The sequence below is a fragment of the Oncorhynchus keta genome, chromosome 7 (assembly GCF_023373465.1).
Source record: "Oncorhynchus keta strain PuntledgeMale-10-30-2019 chromosome 7, Oket_V2, whole genome shotgun sequence".
Taxonomy (NCBI): Eukaryota; Metazoa; Chordata; class Actinopteri; order Salmoniformes; family Salmonidae; genus Oncorhynchus; species Oncorhynchus keta.
Window position 1 is genome coordinate 44,124,845 of NC_068427.1, and position 21,553 is coordinate 44,146,397.

General features: G+C 40.7%; 1 protein-coding gene across 2 annotated transcripts in view; it reads left to right on the plus strand.

Moving 5' to 3' along the window:
- The window catches only part of LOC118386388 (glycophorin-C-like), a 53,654-nt gene extending 32,976 nt beyond the window's left edge, over positions 1 to 20,678 (plus strand). For both annotated transcript variants that reach the window (XM_035774114.2, XM_035774116.2), the window contains exons 3-4: positions 18,588 to 18,629; positions 19,625 to 20,678. In XM_035774114.2, the coding sequence (XP_035630007.1) occupies positions 18,588 to 18,629; positions 19,625 to 19,821 (239 nt within the window). In that variant the 3' untranslated portion in view covers positions 19,822 to 20,678. The remainder of the gene's footprint in view (positions 1 to 18,587; positions 18,630 to 19,624) is intronic.
- Positions 20,679 to 21,553: the final 875 nt, after the last annotated feature.

Genomic DNA, 21,553 nt, shown 5'->3' on the forward strand with positions numbered 1-21,553 from the left:
ATGGACTTCACAGTGTCCCAAAACTTTTGGAATTAGTGCTACAAGATGCAAATTTATGTTTGAAAAAGCTAGCCTTTGCTTTCCTAACTGACTGAGTATGTTGGTTCCTGACCTTCCTGAAAAGTTGCATATCACGGGGGCTATTCAATGCTAATGCAGAATGCCACAGCATGCTTTTTTTGCTGTTCCATGGCAATCAAGTCTGGGGTGAACTGTTCTTAGTTCTTAATTTTTTGAATGGGGCATGCTTATTTAAGATGGTGAGGAAAGCACTTTTAAAGAGCAACCAGGCATCCTCTACTGACGGGATGAGGTCAGTCTTAGGGACGGCAGGGTAGCCTAGTGGTTAGAGCGTTGGACTAGTAACCAGAAGGTTGCAAGTTCACACCCTCGAGCTGACACGGTACAAATCTGTTGTTCTGCCCCTGAACGGACCCATTGTTCCTAGGCTGCCATTGCCTAGTTAAATAAAGGTAAAATAAATCAAATTTAAATAAATATCCTTCCAGGATACCCTGGCCAGGTTGATTAGAAACACCTGCTCCCTGAAGTGTTTTCGGGAGTGTTTCACAGCGATGAGGGGTGGGCATTTGACCACGGACCAATTACGCAAAGAGGCAATGATCTCTGAGATCCTGGTTGAAGACAGCAGAGCTGGTTGAAGAGAGCAGAGCTGACGGGGGTCTATAACAAGCGTCAACGGTGAGAGACTTGTTTCTGGAAAGGTGGATTTTTAGAAGTAGAAGCTTGAATTGTTTTGGCACAGACCTGGATAGTATGACAGAACTCTGCAATGGATTGCAACTTACGCCCCTTTTGGCAGTTCTGTCTTGTCGGAAAATGTTATAGTTAGGGATGGAAATGTCAGGATTTTTGCTGTCCTTCCTAAGCCAGGATTCAGACGCGGCTAGTACATCCGGAATGACGGAGTGTGCTAAAGCAATGAATAAAACAAACTTAGGGGAGAGGCTTCTAATGTTAACATGCATGAAACCAAGGCTTTTACAGTTACAGAAGTCAATAAATGAGAGCACCTGGAGGAATGGGAGTTGAGTTAGGGGCTACAGGGCCTGGGTTAACCTCTACATCACCAGTGGAACAGAGGAGGAGTATGATAAGGGTACGGCTATTAAGTTGCATGGCCTCTCACTCTGTGTGCAGTAATAGTGTTTAACATTACTTTGAATGACTACCTCATCTCTGTACCCCCCACATACAATTATCTGTAAGGTCCTTCAGTCGAGCAGTGAATTTCAAACACAGATTCAACCACAAAACCCAGAGAGATTTTCTAATGCCTCACAAAGAAGGGCAAATAAAAAGCAGACATTGAATATCCGTTTGAGCATGGTGAAGTTATTAATGACACTTTGGATGGTGTATCACTACACCCAGTCACTACAAAGATACAGGAATCCTTCCTAACTCAGTTGTCGGAGAGGAAGGAAACTGCTCAAGGATTTTGCCATGAGGGCAATTGTGACTTCAAAACAGTTACAGAGTTTAATGGCGCTGTGATAGGAGAAAACTGAGGATGGATCTACAACATTGTAGTTACTCCACAATACTAATCAAAATTGACAGAGATTAAAGAAGGAAGCCTGTACAGAATACAAAATATTCCAAAACATGCATCCAGTTTGCAACAAGGCACTAAAGCAATATTGCAAAAGAAATTGGCAAATATCCCCCTCTTGAGAAGAAGTCAATGAAACACACATTGTTCAGCTTTCATTAACAACAGTTCCGAGACTAGAACAACTGAACAGGATAGAGTATTTAATGACAGACAGGTTTACGTAACGTTTTGGGTCGCCATGGTCTCAAACAATGTAAATGTTCAAAGTTCATGAACCCTAACGTTTCATTATTGTGTATATTTGCCTATTTTAGATTGTACAGTGCATGGTGCAGCCAGTGGCTGTTCTCCAAAATAAAACAGATCCTTGTTATCGTTCATAAACCACTCTGTCTCCAAACATAATGCAACTACTTGCGTTCCTATAATTCACAGGGGGAGAGTTCTTCCTTACTGCTGCCAGTAACCCATTGCCTACATTTATTTCCCCTCTGTGTGATTTCATAATGATGTAGTGTGGCACTGCTATTGAACCTGCAGGAGAACACTGAGGTAATTGAAAGGATCTGGAGTGATTTAATTTGTCAAATATCAATCTTTTAGAAAATATCTGAGGCAATGTCTCCAGGTGACAGTGTCTGATTTAAGGCTAATAAGTGTCTCAGCCGAGGGACATGTGTTAAGTTGGGTATGAATAGCCTAAATTTCAGTTAACAATTGTGGGGGCTGGGCAAAGCTGTTGGCATAGCTGGGGGATTTGTTCACTTTGGTCAGTTAGGTCAAGTAAGGATTTCGGAACATAGTGGAATTGTAATCTGGTCTGCCTGGTTAAATCATGTTTATTGGGGTGTCTATTTGTTTGAGGTTGATGATTGGCACGTATTTAGGGCACCACCTTTTTCTCTAAAGTTGTGTGTCTTTCTACATCTATTCTGTCACTATTCCTCATTCCATGTTCTAACAAAGCAAAGGAGAAAGGGAAGGGATGAGGGAACAGGAGAACAATGCTGCTACTACTGTATGTGTCCAACACAATATCATCCCAAACCTTCATTAGATCCTAGGTCATTAAACTGTTTTGGCCTTAGGCCCGTGGGCTATCCAGCCATCGCTTCCCTTCTAGCTTCATTTTCCAATATGATCTCCCTGAAACATAATATTCTATCCCAGTCGCTAAAAACTATATATGTAACCTGGTGACCAATGGGTCATTCACAATCTTCCAAATGTCAAATCTCACAGTAATTAACAATACATTTCCTCTATTTCTACCTCTCTAAAATATTTTTTTAAAATCCTTCATGCACTTGGAAACTAACATTGCGCCTGGTAGTATTTCAACGCTATTTTAACACTATGGTAAACACTATTTTAAACTGAACTTGTGCATGGTGAAGACTGTTTTTAACTGGCCTTGTGCTTGTTTAAACACTATTTTAAACTGAACTTGTGCATGGTGAACACTATTTTAAACTGAACTTGTGCTTGGTGAAGACTGTTTTTAACTGGCCTTGTGCTTGGTAAACACTATTTTAAACTGAACTTGTGCATGGTGAAAACTGTTTTAAACTGAACTTGTGCATGGTGAAAACTGTTTTAAACTGAACTTGTGCTTGGTGAAAACTGTTTTTAACTGGCCTTGTGCTTGGTAAACACTGTTTTAAACTGACTGTAAACACTATTTTAAACTGGCCTTGTGCTTGGTAAACACTATTTTAAACTGAACTTGTGCTTGGTGAAGACTGTTTTTAACTGGCCTTGTGCTTGTTTAAACACTATTTTAAACTAGCATTGTGCTTGGTACTATTTGAATGCTATTTTAACACTATGGTAAAACTATTGTAATCTGGCCTTGTGCTTGGTGAAGACTGTTTTTAACTGGCCTTGTGCTTGGTAAACACTATTTTAAACTGAACTTGTGCATGGTGAAAACTGTTTTAAACTGAACTTGTGCATGGTAAACACTATTTTTAACTGGCCTTGTGCTTGGTAAACACTGTTTTAAACTGAACTTGTGCATGGTAAACACTATTTTTAACTGGCCTTGTGCTTGGTAAACACTATTTTAAACTGAACTTGTGCTTGGTGAAGACTGTTTTTAACTGGCCTTGTGCTTGTTTAAACACTATTTTAAACTAGCATTGTGCTTGGTACTATTTGAATGCTATTTTAACACTATGGTAAACACTATTGTAATCTGGCCTTGTGCTTGGTAAACACTATTTTAAACTGACCTTGTGATTGGTAAACACTATTTTAAACTGACCTTGTGCTTGGTAAACACTATTTTAAACTGACCTTGTGATTGGTAAACACTATTTTAAACAGACCTTGTGCTTGGTAAACACTATTTTAAACAGACCTTGTGCTTGGTAAACACTATTTTAAACAGACCTTGTGCTTGGTAAACACTATTTTAAACTGACCTTGTGCTTGGTAAACACTATTTTAAACAGACCTTGTGCTCGGTAAACACTATTTTAAACTGACCTTGTGATTGGTAAACACTATTTTAAACTGACCTTGTGCTTGGTAAACACTATTTTAAACTGACCTTGTGCTTGGTAAACACTATTTTGAACTGACCTTATGCTTTTTTTAACCTTTATTTAACTAGGCAAGTCAGTTCAGAACAAATTCTTATTTTCAATGACGGCCTAGGAACAATGGGATAACTGCCTGTTCAGGGGCAGAACGACAGACTTGTACCTTGTCAGCTTGAGGATTTGAAACCTTTCGGTTACTAGTCCAACGCTCTAATCACTAGGCTACCCTGCCGCCCCTGCTGCTTGTAAAACACTATTTAAAACTGGCCTTGTGCTTGGTAAACACTTCAAACAGATGTAACAGTATACTTTTAAACCGTCCCCTCGCCCATACCCGGGCGCGAACCAGGGACCCTCTGCACACATCAACAACAGTCATCCACGAAGCATCTTTACCCATCGCTCCACAAGAGCCGCGGCCCTTGCAGAGCAAGGGGAACTAGTACTTCAAGGTCTCAGAGCAAGTGACGTAACCGATTGAAACGCTATTTAGCGCACACCGCTAACTAAGCTAGCCATTTCACATCCGTTACACAGACATTGTGCTTGGTCACTACTATTTTAAACTGACCTTCTTGGTAAACACTTTTTTAAACTGGCCTTGTGCTTGGTAAACAAGTTCCTCTTGTTTCTTTTTTTTCTTTCAACGACTTAATTTGTTGTTTTGACGTGTGATATTGGACATTGTCATCAAACAAGATGGGCAAGGGGACAGCCCTGCTTCATCCATTGACTCAGGAAGTATGTGTGTCCACAGTGTTATATATCAATCTTTAACTGGTCACTCAGACCACTGACTATTATGACTGTTATTATTTTTAATTACACATGAATTTTGACAAGGCGTTTTCTGACAACAAGGAATATATGTTACACTTTTAGATATATTACAATGTTTGGAATATACAGGATATAATTATCGTGAAATTATCCATTTTGTTATTATCCTTCTCACAACTATATGAAGTTACCACTGTGCTTCCCATGAGGTTTTGACCTATAATGTAAGGTTACTGGATAGGATAGATGGCTCCTGGTGGTCTCGGAGAGGGGATCTGGGGCACACCCCAGGGAAGTGAAGCTACAAGGGGAAGAAAGATCATTTGTTTTATCTTAGTCAGTGCTGTGATGTTGCATCCAGTGTTTTATTGAGAGCCGTCCTCATGGTGGCATCGTAAATGATCAGATGCCAATCTAGAGGCTTCCTCAACAGGGTTAATTACTTTTAGAGTATTCCATGGCAGTCCGATGATAACATTGTCATCGATCAATGTAGGAGGAGAACTTTGATCTTGCAACAGAACTAGCAGATGGAGCCTAGGGAGTCTAAGAGAGTGGGAGAAAGATAGCGAGAGGAAAGCCTGAACACAACCGGATACAGACAAAGGAAAGCACAGAGAGGATGTGGGGGAGAAGCAAGATAAGTGAAAAGGGAGAGTAATGCCAAATATTTGAGACACAGTGTAACGGTTCAGTGTAATGGTTCTGGGGAGTGTGTGGAGGGGCGCAGTATAGCCCACTGGATGACAAACAAGCGGTTCTGCCAATTCCTTTTAGCCTCAGCACGGAAGCCCCACCCCTCTATTTCCTCTCTACCTTGCACTCTTCCTCTCCCTGTCTTTGTATATACTTACAAGCTCATCTCTTTGTCCTCTTCTTCCTATATTCCTCTTCATTTGTTCCACTTTCTATCCCTCACACTGTCAGCTTTCTATCCCTCACACTGCCAGCTTTCTTTCCCTCACACTGTCAGCTGTCTTTCCCTCACACTGTCAGCTGTCTTTCCCTCACACTGACAGCTTTCTTTCCCTCACACTGTCAGCTTTCTTTCCCTCACACTGTCAGCTTTCTTTCCGTCACACTGTCAGCTTTCTTTCCCTCACTCTGTCAGCTTTCTTTCCCTCACACTGTCAGCTTTTTTTCCCTCACACTGTCAGCTTTCTTTCCCTCACACTGTCAGCTTTCTTTCCCTCACACTGTCAGCTTTCTTTCCCTCACACTGTCAGCTTTCTTTCCCTCACACTGTCAGCTTTCTTTCCCTCACACTGTCAGCTTTCTGTCCCTCACACTGTCAGCTTTCTTTCCCTCACACTGTCAGCTTTCTTTCCCTCACACTGTCAGCTTTCTTTCCCTCACACTGTCAGCTTTCTTTCCCTCACACTGTCAGCTTTCTTTCCCTAACACTGTCAGCTTTCTTTCCCTCACACTGTCAGCTTTCTTTCCCTCACACTGTCAGCTTTCTTTCCCTCACACTGTCAGCTTTCTTTCCCTCACACTGTCAGCTTTCTGTCCCTCACACTGTCAGCTTTCTTTCCCTCACACTGTCAGCTTTCTTTCCCTAAATCTGTCAGCTTTCTTTCCCTCACACTGTCAGCTTTCTTTCCCTCACACTGTCAGCTTTCTTTCCCTAACACTGTCAGCTTTCTTTCCCTCACACTGTCAGCTTTCTTTCCCTCACACTGTCAGCTTTCTTTCCCTCACACTGTCAGCTTTCTTTCCCTCACACTGTCAGCTTTCTTTCCCTCACACTGTCAGCTTTCTTTCCCTCACACTGTCAGCTTTCTTTCCCTCACACTGTCAGCTTTCTGTCCCTCACACTGTCAGCTTTCTGTCCCTCACACTGTCAGCTTTTTTTTCCCTCACACTGTCAGCTTTCTTTCCCTCACACTGTCAGCTTTCTTTCCCTCACACTGTCAGCTGTCTTTCCCTCACACTGTCAGCTGTCTTTCCCTCACACTGTCAGCTGTCTTTCCCTCACACTGTCAGCTGTTGGCCTACTCGCTCACTTGCTTCTGTACAGAGCTGTGATTGAAATGTTTTCATTGAGAATTCTGATTCTGATCAGCATTTGATCCTCTGTCTGAAAACGGATAAGGGTTGTCAGGGTAGCAATGAGTAGGGAAATAGCCGTGGAAGGAAAAGGGGCATTTTGGATGATCGTGGCACATGGGTAGGTTTCCAGAAACCAACATTGAGCATAGTTAACTTGCTACATAACAACACATAACATGGTCAGGTCCCAACCTCAGGTCCCAAGAAGCGTTCCCTCAAGGACACATTTTCTGATAGGATCTCTCTTACAATCATGCCAGAAGAAATATGCTTTTCGCCCCAGGTTGATCGGAGGCCTGATAATAAAACGTTTTCAACACTGAAAATACAGGTTTGTGAAGTCTGTGCAGTTTAACACAAAAAGGTGTCTGACAAGCAATAAACTCCAACTCAACACTTCACCCACTAACTGGATGAGAAATTGGGCTTTTACTCCACTCCACTCAAGGCTACAATGAGGCCTGGCCTTCCTCTGTATACATCATTTCACTCGACAAATTACCTTCACTTAGTAACCTTGGCACAATTACAAGACCTCAGACGACATCCCAATTTACCTTAAACACAGACAGTGCATTATCTACTGTTTCTAGACTAAGGTTACTGATAATTGTGTTTGTTCAGTGGACCCTAATTCACTCATAACAGCTGGCTGTTTTGATCCCACATATAGAAAATGCCCTCATGTATCTGCAAAATAGATTGAGTAAAAGAAGATGAGTTGTTTTGTACACTCTGTGTTGAAACCTTGAAGCTGTTTTCTTTAAACTACCTCCCTCTCTCTCTCTGCCCATGTATACAGAACTATTCTGATAATTGCTTTGCGGTAGTTTGTAAAGACCTCATTGCAAGTTCATTAACGATGTTCCCATATTGCTAGATTGCACTGGTGTAACACATTGGGATGAGTGAAAGGTCCTTCTCAGCCTGAAGTGTCCCCACTTGTGCCAGCGAATAGCTTTCTTTTCCCGTGACATCAGCTGGTGTTAAGAAGCTTCCTGGGTTCAAGCTTCGGTGTGAGCCGAATCAGGAGGAAGTGGTACTCACTATAAGCAAGCAGTGTGACGTCCTTTACACTGGCATTGCTGGCGTTTCATCAAAGAATCTACTGCTATTGAAAAGAGATTGCACTATTGCTCCTCCCAATCAACTCAGTCTAAAGCAGCAGAAGAAAGAAACTCATTAGAATGCGTTGATTAGTTATGCCTGGCAGGCTGTTTTCAGAGAGATAACTTTATTCAAATGTGAAGTCTTTCTGCTGCATCGTCCCTCAGGCGGTCATTAACCTCTATTACCAAGACCCGAGTGACGCAGCGGTCTAAGGTACTGCAACTCAGTGCAAGAGGCGTCACTACAGTCCCTTGTTCAAATCCAGGCTGTATCACATCCGTCCCATAGGGCGGCGCACAATTGTCTCAGCGTCGTCTGGGTTTGGCCGGGGTAGGCCGTCATTGTAAATATGAATTTGTTCTTAACTGACTTGCCTAGTTAAATAAAAATATGATCAACCTGCATCACTGATACAGAACGCACTAGAACACCAATATCTAGCTTAGCCTCGTCGAGAACCAGGCTTGGGAGGTGATTTTGGGGCTATAGCAACGCAAGACTATATCTAGCCTAAATGCCTGCCATGCAGCTTCAACTGTGTTTTGCATCAACACAATGCTTTCTGGTAATACTGAACATGTACAGTTCATCAGTGAAGATACTGTCCACTGTCAGTGCTGTCAGGGGCATGTCCTAAAGCAGAGTAACTAGCATTCACATTGTTAATTGGCCGTATAAAGACAACGTTGTCACGCCCAGGTCTAAGTATTTTGTGTTTTTCTTCATGTATTGGGTCAGGCCAGGGTGTGGCATGGAGTTTTTGTATTGTGGTGTGTTTTGTCTTGGGGTTTTGGTGTGTATGTATTTGGGATTGTAGCTAGTGGGGTTATCTAGCAAAGTCTATGGCTGTCTGGAGTGGTTCTCAATCAGAGGCAGGTGCTTATCGTTGTCTCTGATTGGGAACCATATTTAGGCAGCCATATTCTTTGAGTTTGTCGTGGGTGATTGTCCTGAGTGTCTTGATGTCCTTGTTTGATGTTAGTTGACACATGTATAGGCTGTTTTCGGGTTTCGTTTATTGTTTTGTAGTGTTTGTGTTTACGTTTGTTTAAATAAACATGGATTGCAATCGACACGCTGCAGTTTGGTCCGACTCTCCTTGACCATATGAAAACCGTGAAATGGTGATTCCTGTTAGGGATCTGTATTTAGCTAATGAACTCACAGAGGCAAATCAAACCTCTCATATGAATCCCCTTTAAAATTGCATGTGCGCATGGTTTTAGAGCTGATAAGATTCCTCCCTCCCACCCCTACCCTTCATTTCCTCCGTATCCTTATCACAAGGTGACATGGAGGTCAGTGCATGAACAGAATATTTGAGGGGGGGGGGGAAATGTGTCTCGTACGTGACAGAGAAAAGGATGCTTTGGTCAGCTCAAACAAAGTAGTCATTTTGATTAATGGGGCTACGATTGTTTTCTCTGACAACAAAGTTTATATAACCAAGAAAATGGAGTGAGACTGGATTGCAGTCCATTGTACACACTCATACATGCCTGTCCATTCTGCCCTTTGTTTAGACTCTCCAGGAGTTACACTGTTGGACTTAATGGAATGGAAACAGTAAGCTCAGCCTTTCAGTTCTTCAAAAAGAGCTTTGAACTGCTGACTCTGGTGATGCAATTAAATTACGTTTTTCACTCAGCAATTTGTTACTTAGTCATTGAATAGCCTATTACGATATTATTTGAGTTGTATGGTACCATACCAGTCTTACTCTGACCGTGTTCTTACTGCAGGGGATAAATAAGAAATGTGTCATGTGATGTAACAAGGAAAATGAATGAGCAAGTCAAAGTGATTTTCTTAGTACCTGCAGTGTGCAGGAGAGGCAGTGTTCAGATCACATGTACATTAATTATAGATTCAAGTTTTTCAAAAGTCAAATATGTTTTGGAGCCCAGGAAAGCAGTCTGAGGGGGAGAGAAGATGCGAACTTTGCACATTAATATAATAAATAATATATGCCATTTAGCAGACGCTTTTATCCAAAGCGACTTACAGTCATGTGTGCATACATACTACGTATGGGTGGTCCCGGGAATCGAACCCACTACCCTGGCGTTACAAGCGCCATGCTCTACCAACTGAGCTACAGAAGGACCACATTAAAACTCATCTGCGCGGATGATTTTCCTTTGGCAGGCAAATTTTAACATTGAACGTTTTCCTCAGGAGCATTATCTTAATGCTCTCTGCGACCCTGACGCTGGGAGGAAGTTCATTGTTTTTATGGAAGACTTGCAGTCTCAATACCAGAGGAGTATTTGGTGTGAGTGGTTATCATTGTTGATGGTTACTTGTTTAACATATAACTAAGAATTGCGGTATTAATAATGGTTGGTGCTTAGCACATCCACGAGCACAAATGCTGTATATTGAACATTCAGTAGGCTTTCTCGACATGCAGTATTTAAATATTCTGAAAATGAAGTACACAGTAAAATAAATAAATACATAAAGAAATAACTCTTAGCACCAGAGGAACTGCAATGCGATTATGTTTAACGAAGGTAAAGCCTCTCAACCGGCTCCACACCTCCAAAGGTGTGCATTTCATTTTAAAGAACACTTAGTATTTTTATTTTTAGACAGCTGCCCTCCGTGTGTTAAATAATACAAGACGAGCTTCCATCTCTGTGGAACGTCACCCAAAGAGGAAGAGCCGAGAGAGATGGGGAGAGAGAGAGTGGTGTTTAGCCCAGCGTTTAGTGGATGTTTTCAACCTAAGTTAGGCACAGGCAGCGGGCCACGGCTGTTTGCTGAAGGAAATCAGGAGTCCGTCACACCAGACAACAACAGGTGGGAAATACGGTAGAATAAACGCCCTTTCAATTATTTATTGTTAATCCACCGAGACGCGGTGAAACTATGAAATCTGTCTTTGACCGCTGTCTGACCATCCTTGAAATTCGAAATAAGTACTGAAGTATTTTTTATATTTCCATTCCCCTTGCAGTTTTAGCAGAATTCATATCTATCGCCTGCATGTTTCACGCTTCTGATGTTAGTCTCCCAAACTCATGTTGTTTGATAGGCCCTACTTCTCAGACTGAGATGAAGATTATTCCCAAACTCCTTCTGCAACTTTATTGGGGCCAATAAACTAACAAAATGAACATCTCAATTCACCCAACAAGTACAACTTACCAACAACGTGACGTGACGACTGTTGATTTGATTTCTAAACATTATTGTGTTGCCACAGCACTGATGGCCTCATTGACTGCTGCCAGAAAACCAAGAGTGTTGTTATTGTCATGGTTACCTCTCAAGACTTATCACAATAATATACAATAGTATATTAATGACATGCCCTGTGCCAGCTGGCCCAGATAGGGAACCAGGAAATGGACTGTCCCACTGCCATACTCCCATACTAGAAACTACATTAGAGAACCAACTGCACTACACAATATAATTTTCATTAAGATTGGTCCATGCAGTGTGATAGGCTTCCATCTTGCTTCTCACAGTATCTAACATTTAAATCAATATGATTTACTTTTCTTTACAATGGCCACTAAATTGGTACTGGGTCTGACCCTGTATACAGCTTACAATCTTTTTTTCCCTCATTTTTCTTGTTGTTGTTTTTATACTGCGCTATTGGGAAGGGCTTGCAAGTTTAGCATTTCACTGTACTTGCGCATGTGAAGAATAAAACTTTAAAACTTGAACTTGAAATTGGACCACCATTTAGGGACGAGATTGCAGCCAGGCTTTATTTATTTCCTGGGAATACCATATCAGCCCGGTGTCAGCCATAGACCTGCAGGGTGGAATTAATTTGGCTTCCAGTTCCCTCTTCCTTCCTACAGGGAGACACTTACCAGCCCTGCTTCACAGTCGGCTTTCGGCAAGATTAACGCCACTTCTGGGAATGCGATGAAAGCAGTGTATCTCGCTCCCAGGGCAAGGTCTTCTGTGGATGTGTTGGCGAAATGTGTGAAAGAAGTGAAAGAAGGAGGAGGGGATGAATGATGGTGCTCTCATGCTCTGTGGCACCCGATACCCACCACCACCCTCCAACACCCTCCAACATGCCTTGGCCTGCCTGTCAGCCCCTTTGGGTACTGGTGATGGGAAGAGAAATCTGCCCTTGGGTGTGGCTCAGCTGTCCCCATCAGGCGGTGCCGCTCTCCATGTTGCGGCGGCGAGCGGATCTTGATTCTGAGGCTAATGAGGAGACAACTCCGGGCAAATTTATCAGGGACTTGAACTCTCTCCTCGGCTCCCAGATCGACAAATAAAATAAAGTAAAATGTAATTTGTCACATGCTTGGTAAACAACAGGTGTAGACTAACAGTGACATGCTCACGGGTCCAGTACCAACAAGGCAGAGTTAAAGATAGAAATAGTGAAATACACAGTGAATAACAAATAACAATTATGAGTCAAAAACAACATGGCTATATACAGGAAGTACCAGGTAATAACATGGCTATATACAGGAAGTACCAGGTAATAACATGGCTATATACAGGGAGTACCAGGTAATTACATGGCTATATATACGGAAAGTACCAGGTAATAACATGGCTATATACAGGGATTAACAGGTAATAACATTGCTATATACGGAAAGTACCAGGTAATAACATGGACATACACTGGGAGTGCCAGGTAATACCATGGCTATATGCAGGAAGTACCAGGTAATAACATGGCTATATACAGGAAGTAATAGGTAATAACATGGCTATATACAGGAAGTACCAGTTAATAATACGGCTATATACAGGGAGTAAATCATTATGGCGTATTGTATGTGGATTGAAAAACATTTATTTAATCAATTTTAGAATAAGACTGTAATGTAACAAAATGTGGAAAAAGTCAAGAGGTCTGAATAATTTCCGAATACACTGTACAACTGAATACAATCAACTGAAATGTGTCTTCCACATTGGAGCAGTAGCATCAGCGCACATGATGAGTGTGAAAGTGTGTGTGTGGCGTCATTATGCATGTGTGTGCATGTTATGTATGTGTAGGCGTGTGGATAGACTCCAGTGTGTGTGCACAGAGTCATTTAAAGCGTTTAAAACCAAGATATGGGCACTATGCCAGGCTTCTCCCCAAATAAGATTGTCGCTGCACCACATTGCCGGCTGCGCCACTATGTAAAGATTGATAAAGTGAAAGTAATATTTAGTAATAAGAGTACATTTGATCGCCAATGACAATGTTGTGAATTGCGAAACAGGCCATTCATTCCGAGCGTTATCATGTTACTCAATTAATTCAGCACATTTTCAGCTGTAGGCCTAGGCTATCTCGACACACAGGACGCACAGAGCACACCCTGTGTAGGCGATAGCGTTGCCGATTCTTTCAAACTTTCTAATGGCAGTCAAACAAAAGTCAACTGACAAAAGTTGCTATGCTTGCTAGATAACCTCCAACGAATGACAGAATATCTCCCACTTGGCAAAATCAAGTTGATGATTATACAGATAACGGGAAGATGAAAAGTGGAAATAGTTAAAAAATATCAAAGTATCAGGGACTAACTCTGTTATATGCACATCTAGTCTCATACAGTTTTATGATCACACATTCTCTACCGAAGCTCTCATGTTATGGGCAGCAATATGAGGAAATGGATATGTTACAGTGGTATTTTGACATGCATAGTACGCAACGTATGGATTACAGACTAAAGTTAGGAATTTTCGTGCAACACAGGAGTTAGTATTTGGAGTTTTAGTGGGATTGGGACAATAGGCAAATAGCCCAGGCTATATATAAGGCTATATACAGTAAGGCTACCACGTGACTCAATAGATACAAAATACACTTGATTCAGGCTACATTATAGCATGCTAAATGTTTCTGATCAGTGATATAGACTACATTATAGCATGCTAAATGTTTCTGATCAGTGATATAGACTACATTATAGCATGCTAAATGTTTCTGATCAGTGATATAGACTACATTATAGCATGCTAAATATTTCTGATCAGTGATATAGACTACTAAATGTTTATCAGATATAGACTACATTATAGCATGCTAAATATTTTGATCAGTGATATAGATTATCTAAATGTTTCTGATCAGTGATATAGACTACATTATAGCATGCTAAATATTTCTGATCAGTGATATAGACTACATTATAGCACGCTAAATGTTTCTGATCAGTGATATAGACTACATTATAGCATGCTAAATATTTCTGATCAGTGATATAGACTACATTATAGCATGCTAAATATTTCTGATCAGTGATATAGACTACATTATAGCATGCTAAATATTTCTGATCAGTGATATAGACTACATTATAGCACGCTAAATGTTTCTGATCAGTGATATAGACTACATTATAGCATGCTAAATATTTCTGATCAGTGATATAGACTACATTATAGCATGCTAAATATTTCTGATCAGTGATATAGACTACATTCTAGCACGCTAAATGTTTCTGATCAGTGATAGATGAGCAAACAAATAAATTAGCTACCACTTCCACTTGTCCAGCCAAAGGTTAATTAACCAAATATACAAAGAGATTAAGTGAAATAAAATAACATTGATTTATTATCAGACACAGGCTTTTAGTAGGGAGTAGGACAGGCTGAAGAGAAAAATCCACTTGTGTAACATGCTAGAACAATGTTCTGATCAGCTAATATATAAGCAAACTATTTTTCCTCATCTCCTCACTCCGCTGCCAGCTGAGGTGGCACCAGTTTAAATACCTATAGCCTATTGTTTTCTAGAAATGTGGCTTTTTTTTCGTGTTCAGGCTCATTTCGTTTCTGTAATGTTGGACTAGGCCTGGGCTCGGGCTATGTAATTTCCTGGGTCTTGTCATTTAATATTTTCAGGAAATGTGAATAGTGGTCCCAGGACAATCCCGGTGTTAATCCCTAGTGATCAGTCCAACCACCATCGTTTCGTCAGCACTTGATGATGGTGTCATGGTCATGTGTGGCCACGCAGTCGTGGGTAAACAGGGAGTACAGGAGCGGACTAAGCACGCACCCCTGAGGGGCCCCAATGTTGATGGGCAGCATGGCGGATGTGTTGTTACCTACCCTCACTGCCTGGGGGGCAGCCCATCAGGAATTCCAGGATCCAATTGCAGAGGGAGGTTTTTAGTACCAGGGTCCTGAGCGTGGTGATGAGCTTGGAGGGGACTAATGGTGTTGAATCTTGAGCTGTTAATCAATGAACAACATTCTTACATATGTATTAATTTTATCCAAGTGGGTGAGGGCAGTGTGGAATACAATAGAGATTGCGTCATCTGAGGAGGCGGTATGCGAATTGTAGTAGGTCCAGAGTGTCTGGGATGACGGTGTTGATGTGAGCCATGATCAGCCTTTCAAAGCATTTCATGGCTGTAGATGTGAGTGCTACGGGGCGATAATCACTTAGACAGGTTACCTTGGTGTTTCTAGGTACGGGGACTCTGGTGGTCTGCTTGAAACACGTAGGTATTATAGACCGGGTCAGGGAGAGTTTGAAAATGACACTTGCCAGCTGGTCATCCTGATATTCAGTCTGACCCCACGGCCTTTCGAATATTAACCTGTTTAAAGGTCTTACTCACATTGGCTATGGAGAGTTAACCCGTTCACTTACCCTGAATTATAGATGGATATATTTTTGCTTTTAAAATAGAATAGGATAGGCTGCCTGCCTGCCTCTGAATTTCACCAAGCATTTTAATAGCAACTTGAAGTAACTGTCCATTGAAAATCTCACTTTTAAAAGTTAATATTCTGTTAACTAAAGATGTTGTTGCCAAAGCACAAATTTGAGAAATTAAACACTTCAAAAACCCCACCTCAAACTTGTATCTCAAACAGACCTTTTAAAAAATGATTGCTATTTCATCAGTAAAGGAGGATGACCTGGCCAATTAGCAGCCTACTCGCATGAATATTGTTATTAGTTTATTACCAGTATACACCCACACCATTCTGTTGTTGGGGTATGCCTACACCATTCTGTTGTTGGGGTATGCCTACACCATTCTGTTGTTGGGGTATGCCTACACCATTCTGTTGTTGGGGTATGCCTACACCATTCTGTTGTTGGGGTATGCCTACACCATTCTGTTGTTGGGGTATGCCTACACCATTCTGTTGTTGGGGTATGCCTACACCATTCCAACACAGAAAAACAGATTTTTAACATACTTAGTAAATACACATTTGGAAGGAAAATTCCTTCACTCATAATGTAATTAATTAGAAGTAATATTTAATAAAAATCTGGAAACACTGGATAGTTACCATGGATGGGCAACTTTGATAAAGACACGGTGGTTGGAACCAAAAATCTCATATTTGGACTCATCAGATCAAAGCACAGATTTCCACCGGTCTAATGTCCGTTGCTCGTGTTTCTTGGCCCAAGCAAGTCTCTTCTTCTAATTGGTGTCGACCATGAAGGCCTGATTCACGCAGTCTCCTCTGAACAGTTGATGTTGAAATGTGTCTCTTACTTGAACAATGTGAAGCATTTATTTGGGCTGCAATCTGAGGTGCAGTTAACTCTAATGAACTTATCCTCTGCAGCAGAGATAACTCTGGGTCTTCCTTTCCTATGGGTGTCCTCACGAGATCCAGTTTCATCATAGCACTTGATGGATTTTGCATCTGCGCTTGAAGAAACTTTCAAAGGTCTTGGAATTTTCCAGATTGACTGACCTTCATGTCTTATAGTAATGATGGACTGTCGTTTCTCATTGCTTATTTGAGCTGTTCATGCCAGAATATTTACTTGGTCTTTGTTCCAAATAGGGCTACATTCTGTATAGCACCCTTACCTTGCCACAGCACAACTGATTGGCTCAAAAAAAATAAGAAAGAAAGAAATTCCACAAATTAACTTTTAACGAGGCACACGTGTTTATTGAAATACATTCCAGGTGAATACCTCATGAATCTGGTTGAGAGAATGCCAAGATTGTGCAAAGCTGTCATCAAGGCAAAGGGGGCTACATTGAAGAATCCCAAATATATTTTGATTAGTTCAACACTTTTTTGGTTACACGATGCCATATGTGTTATTTCATAGTTTTGATGTCTTCACTATTATTCTACAATGTAGAAAATAGTAGAAATAAAGAAAAACCCTTGAATGAGTAGGTGTTCTAAAACTTTTGACTGGTAGTGTAAGTATTCACACCCTTGACTCAATACATGTTAGAATCACCTTTGGCAGCGATTACAGTTGTTACAGTCCTTCTGGGTACGTTGAAAGAGTGCAGTTTTGTAACAAAATATTGAGCAACATTGCCTACCTCCATTTTGTAAGAAGTATATCAGTTATACCTGTTGTGTAATTATGTAAAAAATATTGTTTCAGCAACTATTACTACAAAAGTAAGACAGTGAGGAGACTAAACGTTGATTAAACGTTGATTAAACGTTTCTGGAGTGACAGTAATATTGTCTTCTTACTCTTGCTCTGCATTCCACAACCAAGTCCTGCCTGCTATTCCAGTACATTCACAGGTCTGAGTGTACAGTAGTAGCAGCCTTCATAACTACTGGTGGTGGGTTCATTTTTCGATTATGTGTTTTGAGTTTTCGCATTCTGAATAATGTTATGCAGTCCAGGGAGCAGAGAGGGTCTGTGAGTCTGCATCTAAAATAGCCAATCAAGAGTTAATGACGGTTCTGGGATTCATGCATGCATATCGAGGCCACCTGGAACAGGCAAGCATTTGTCAATGTCCATAGTCCTAAAGCTCTTCGTTTTTTACTGAATTGAAGAAAAATATTGTGATTTAGTTTTTGAAAGAGCCACACCCATGGTCATGTTTAGAGTTGTCCCTTTCCCAGCATGCATTGCTGCTTCGCTTAGGCTGTAACTACAGTACACACTAGGATCTGTTGTTTAATTTCTCTCCCTTCGTCCCAAATGGACAGGTTCTGTAATGCCCCTTTATTTGCTGAGAATATGTCCACATTGTAAACATTGCATCGTGATGAGGATCTAATGAGTGGGCGAACACCTAGATGTTTTGGGTGATTAGGCATTAATGAGGCTGCCTTTTAATTGCGCACTTTGGGGAAGTAATGAAATATATATATATTTCTTTAGCTATAGCGCTCTCTCAAGCTTGCGAGGATCGACCTCCATTTTGGATCTCACGTTGCGTTTTTATAGATGACATAGTTTCGTATCTGGCTGACTGACTCTTTCACTGTCCTTCATAGAAAGTCAAGTCAAGGTGGGCAGATGTTGCATGCGCTATAATTCATGATGACCTTTAATCACTTTCACCAATGAGAGTTCTGTCTGTCCCCTGGTGACAGATACAAAAAACCTCTCTGCACACACACCAGGGAGACAGCTGTCTATAACAACTCTCCTGAAAGAGTCACATGTTTAAAAAAAGTCTGAGGAAAATAAATATGAATGTGGTTCAAGATACATGGCATAAATAACGACACACTGTACTGTATGTAACTTATGTATGTAACCTAAAGTATATTAGCACATGATCTGAAAACACCCTTTATTTTTGCCTTCTTAGATTACGATGTGGACGATGGATACTTGGATGCCATACTAGGCGGTGAGTTATAATAGAGCTCCTCTCATGTTCAGAACATTCAAAGGCCTTCCATGCCTTGCCTCCCTCTGCAAACCTCATCCACATTGATGTTGCTGATAGATTTGATGCTGGAGGCAGACATCCCCCTAAATTTAATGATGGTGATGCATGCAACACAAAGACATCTCTTTTCTCTTTCTTTCAGATAGCAAGCAGAGTCTGCTAAATGTTTCGGAACAGAGCTATATAAAGCCATTTTTTGAAGTCAGTCAACCAACGGGACAAATTTAAAATGTAATGCTACTGTTATTTTTATGGCACAAAATATTGCCGTTGTCTGCCAACAGCTGTAACAGACCACGAAATATGCATTTAAAAAGACACTGTTCTTCTTCTGCCAGTAATGTGTTCAAATCAGAATCTAGCCTGAAACTGCCTTTTTATTACCAAGAGACTGGCATTCCACAAAATAGACAATTAAGTCACAAAACATCTTCACAAGTTGTGGTTTTCTGCCTCAGGCAGTTCTTTCAAACTTAACGGTTCACTGTAGGACAAACTGTCTCTCCTATCAGAGTACTGCTAATATTCACTGTTGGCAAACCATCACGTTGAACTTTGATTGAACAATTCTTAATTGAAAATAACAGAGAAACAGCTGTTTAGGCCTGTACACTCTGGTTAGGCCTGTACACCCTGGTTAGGCCTGTAATCTCTGAACACTACAAAACAAACTTTGTTTTGCACTGCACTCTGTTGGCAGGTTGGAGCTTGATGTGTATTTTAGAGATGTATATCCCTTTTGGGTTGGTATTTACCAACTAATCAAGGAGCAGTCTTCTTCTGATCCACATACATTCCAATGACCTTGCCATTTCAAAGATCAATGACACTTCAAGGTCAAAGTCCTACCTGTGCAGAATCGTGGGCTATTGTCAAAACCATCCCCATTGTATTTTGCCATTGTCATTGTGAGGCAAAAGTCCTTGCTATAACATTCTCATCTCTATTTGCAGCTGTCATTGCTGCTGTGGTCCTGGTGTTGGTGTGCCTGGCGGTTGTAGTGATTCGCTATATGTACCGGCACAAGGGCACCTACCACACCAACGAGGCCAAGGGCACTGAGTTTGCCGAAACAGCGGATGCAGCGCTCCGGGGCGACCCGGCTCTGCAGGATGCCATGGACGAGAGCAAGAAGGAGTACTTTATCTGAGCAGTGGCGTCCCCTGCTGTTTACAGTGGACTTTAGGCTATGGACCCTAGGTATTTTGGGGTTGGAGAATAGAAAGTCTGGAGACTGGATGAAAATGACCTTGTTATACTTAAGTGAATAGTGCCCTTTCAGTTAAAGATGATATGCTTCTATAGCTAAAGGCCTCTTTTCCTGATGAGACTGGCTAAAGGTATCTTTTCCTGATGAGACTGGCTAAAGGTCTCTTTTCCTGATGAGACTGGCACTTGATGAGACTCTGATCAGTGACTGAATAGACAACAATTTACCAAAGATGCATCTTGATAATAATCATATTAATTCAGTATTCTTCCCCCCCTACCAGTTTTCCTCTTTAATATATTTGGCATATCACCTAACAGATACAAAACATTGACTTTGCTATTAGTAGGCTATATTTGAAGAGTTGATTTCCAAAATGTTATATCCACCAATTTTTCACATTTGTGTTTTTTCATCAGAAATGATTGCTTATACATGTGTGTGTAAAATATTACTGTTCTCAGATTTTTTATTCATTGATTTTAGATGTGTATAAAAATGTGTTTCTTTTTGCTAAATGCTACATATCAATTGTTTAGCTACAATGGAATGTTCATTTCCTGTTTATTTGACTGTGATATGTGGTTGTGTCACCTAGCTATCTTAAGGTTAATGCACTTACTGTAAGTTGCTCTGCATAAGAGACTCTGCTAAATTACTTAAATGTCAAATGTAAACATATGGAATTGTTTTAAGATGTCATACCGTGGATCATTTATCTTTTGGATTCTAATTTTTAGGATCCCTGTAGGTATCCCCCCAAAAATATGTTTAAAAAAATATATGAATTTGATCTTTACGACTACAGCCCATGGAGACTCATTAAATAACATCATCATCAATTGCAAAAAAGACAGTCATAATTGATTTTTTAAGGAATAAGGTTTTGAAGAGTCTGTCCTAAATCTAGGAGATATAAGAAAGCTCGGGAAATATTTTAGTTTTTTGGACACATATTTATCCCTTTTATTTGTTTGTTGGCACAAAACTACCTCCATACGTCCATTCATTTTTAAACAGTACCTGGTGACCTTCAGACGAGTCCCATGGCACTTGTGTCCATAGTTTGTAGCCAAAATGGTTTGGACGCTACAGACAGAAGTTGGCATATTGGCGGTACCAACTTCAGATGAGTCCCCATGTGGGTCATAGAGGAGAACATCATCGTGTTCGTGAGAGTCTCATCTTTACATCTTTCTATTTGGTTATATTAGTTAGTAGGCCAAACCGTTCGGACACTACAAACGTTTCCATCAGAAGAGCGATTTTTGGGACGTGTCCTAGTCTGACAAACAGCGCTGTAGCTCTGCCACTTTCCAGCGCAGATGCAAAAGGCCGACAGATAGATAGATACAGTGGATTGAGATGCAGCCCAACTCCAGATGACTGATTTTGATTTTCTTATGGCAATTAGACTGACGCACAGGTGTGTGAATAGACTATAAATATTGTTTCAAATGTATCATTTAAAAAAAAAATGCTATTTGTTACATTTGACTGTGTAAAACGTAAAAAAAATATACATGATTTGTTTCTCTGAAATGAAACAATCAAGTGATACATTTGAAACAGAACACTAAGTATACCAAACATTAGCAACACCTTCCTAATATTGAGTTGTGAAAAAACACCAATCTCTTCCATCATTTATTTTAACAGTAAATGCTCATTT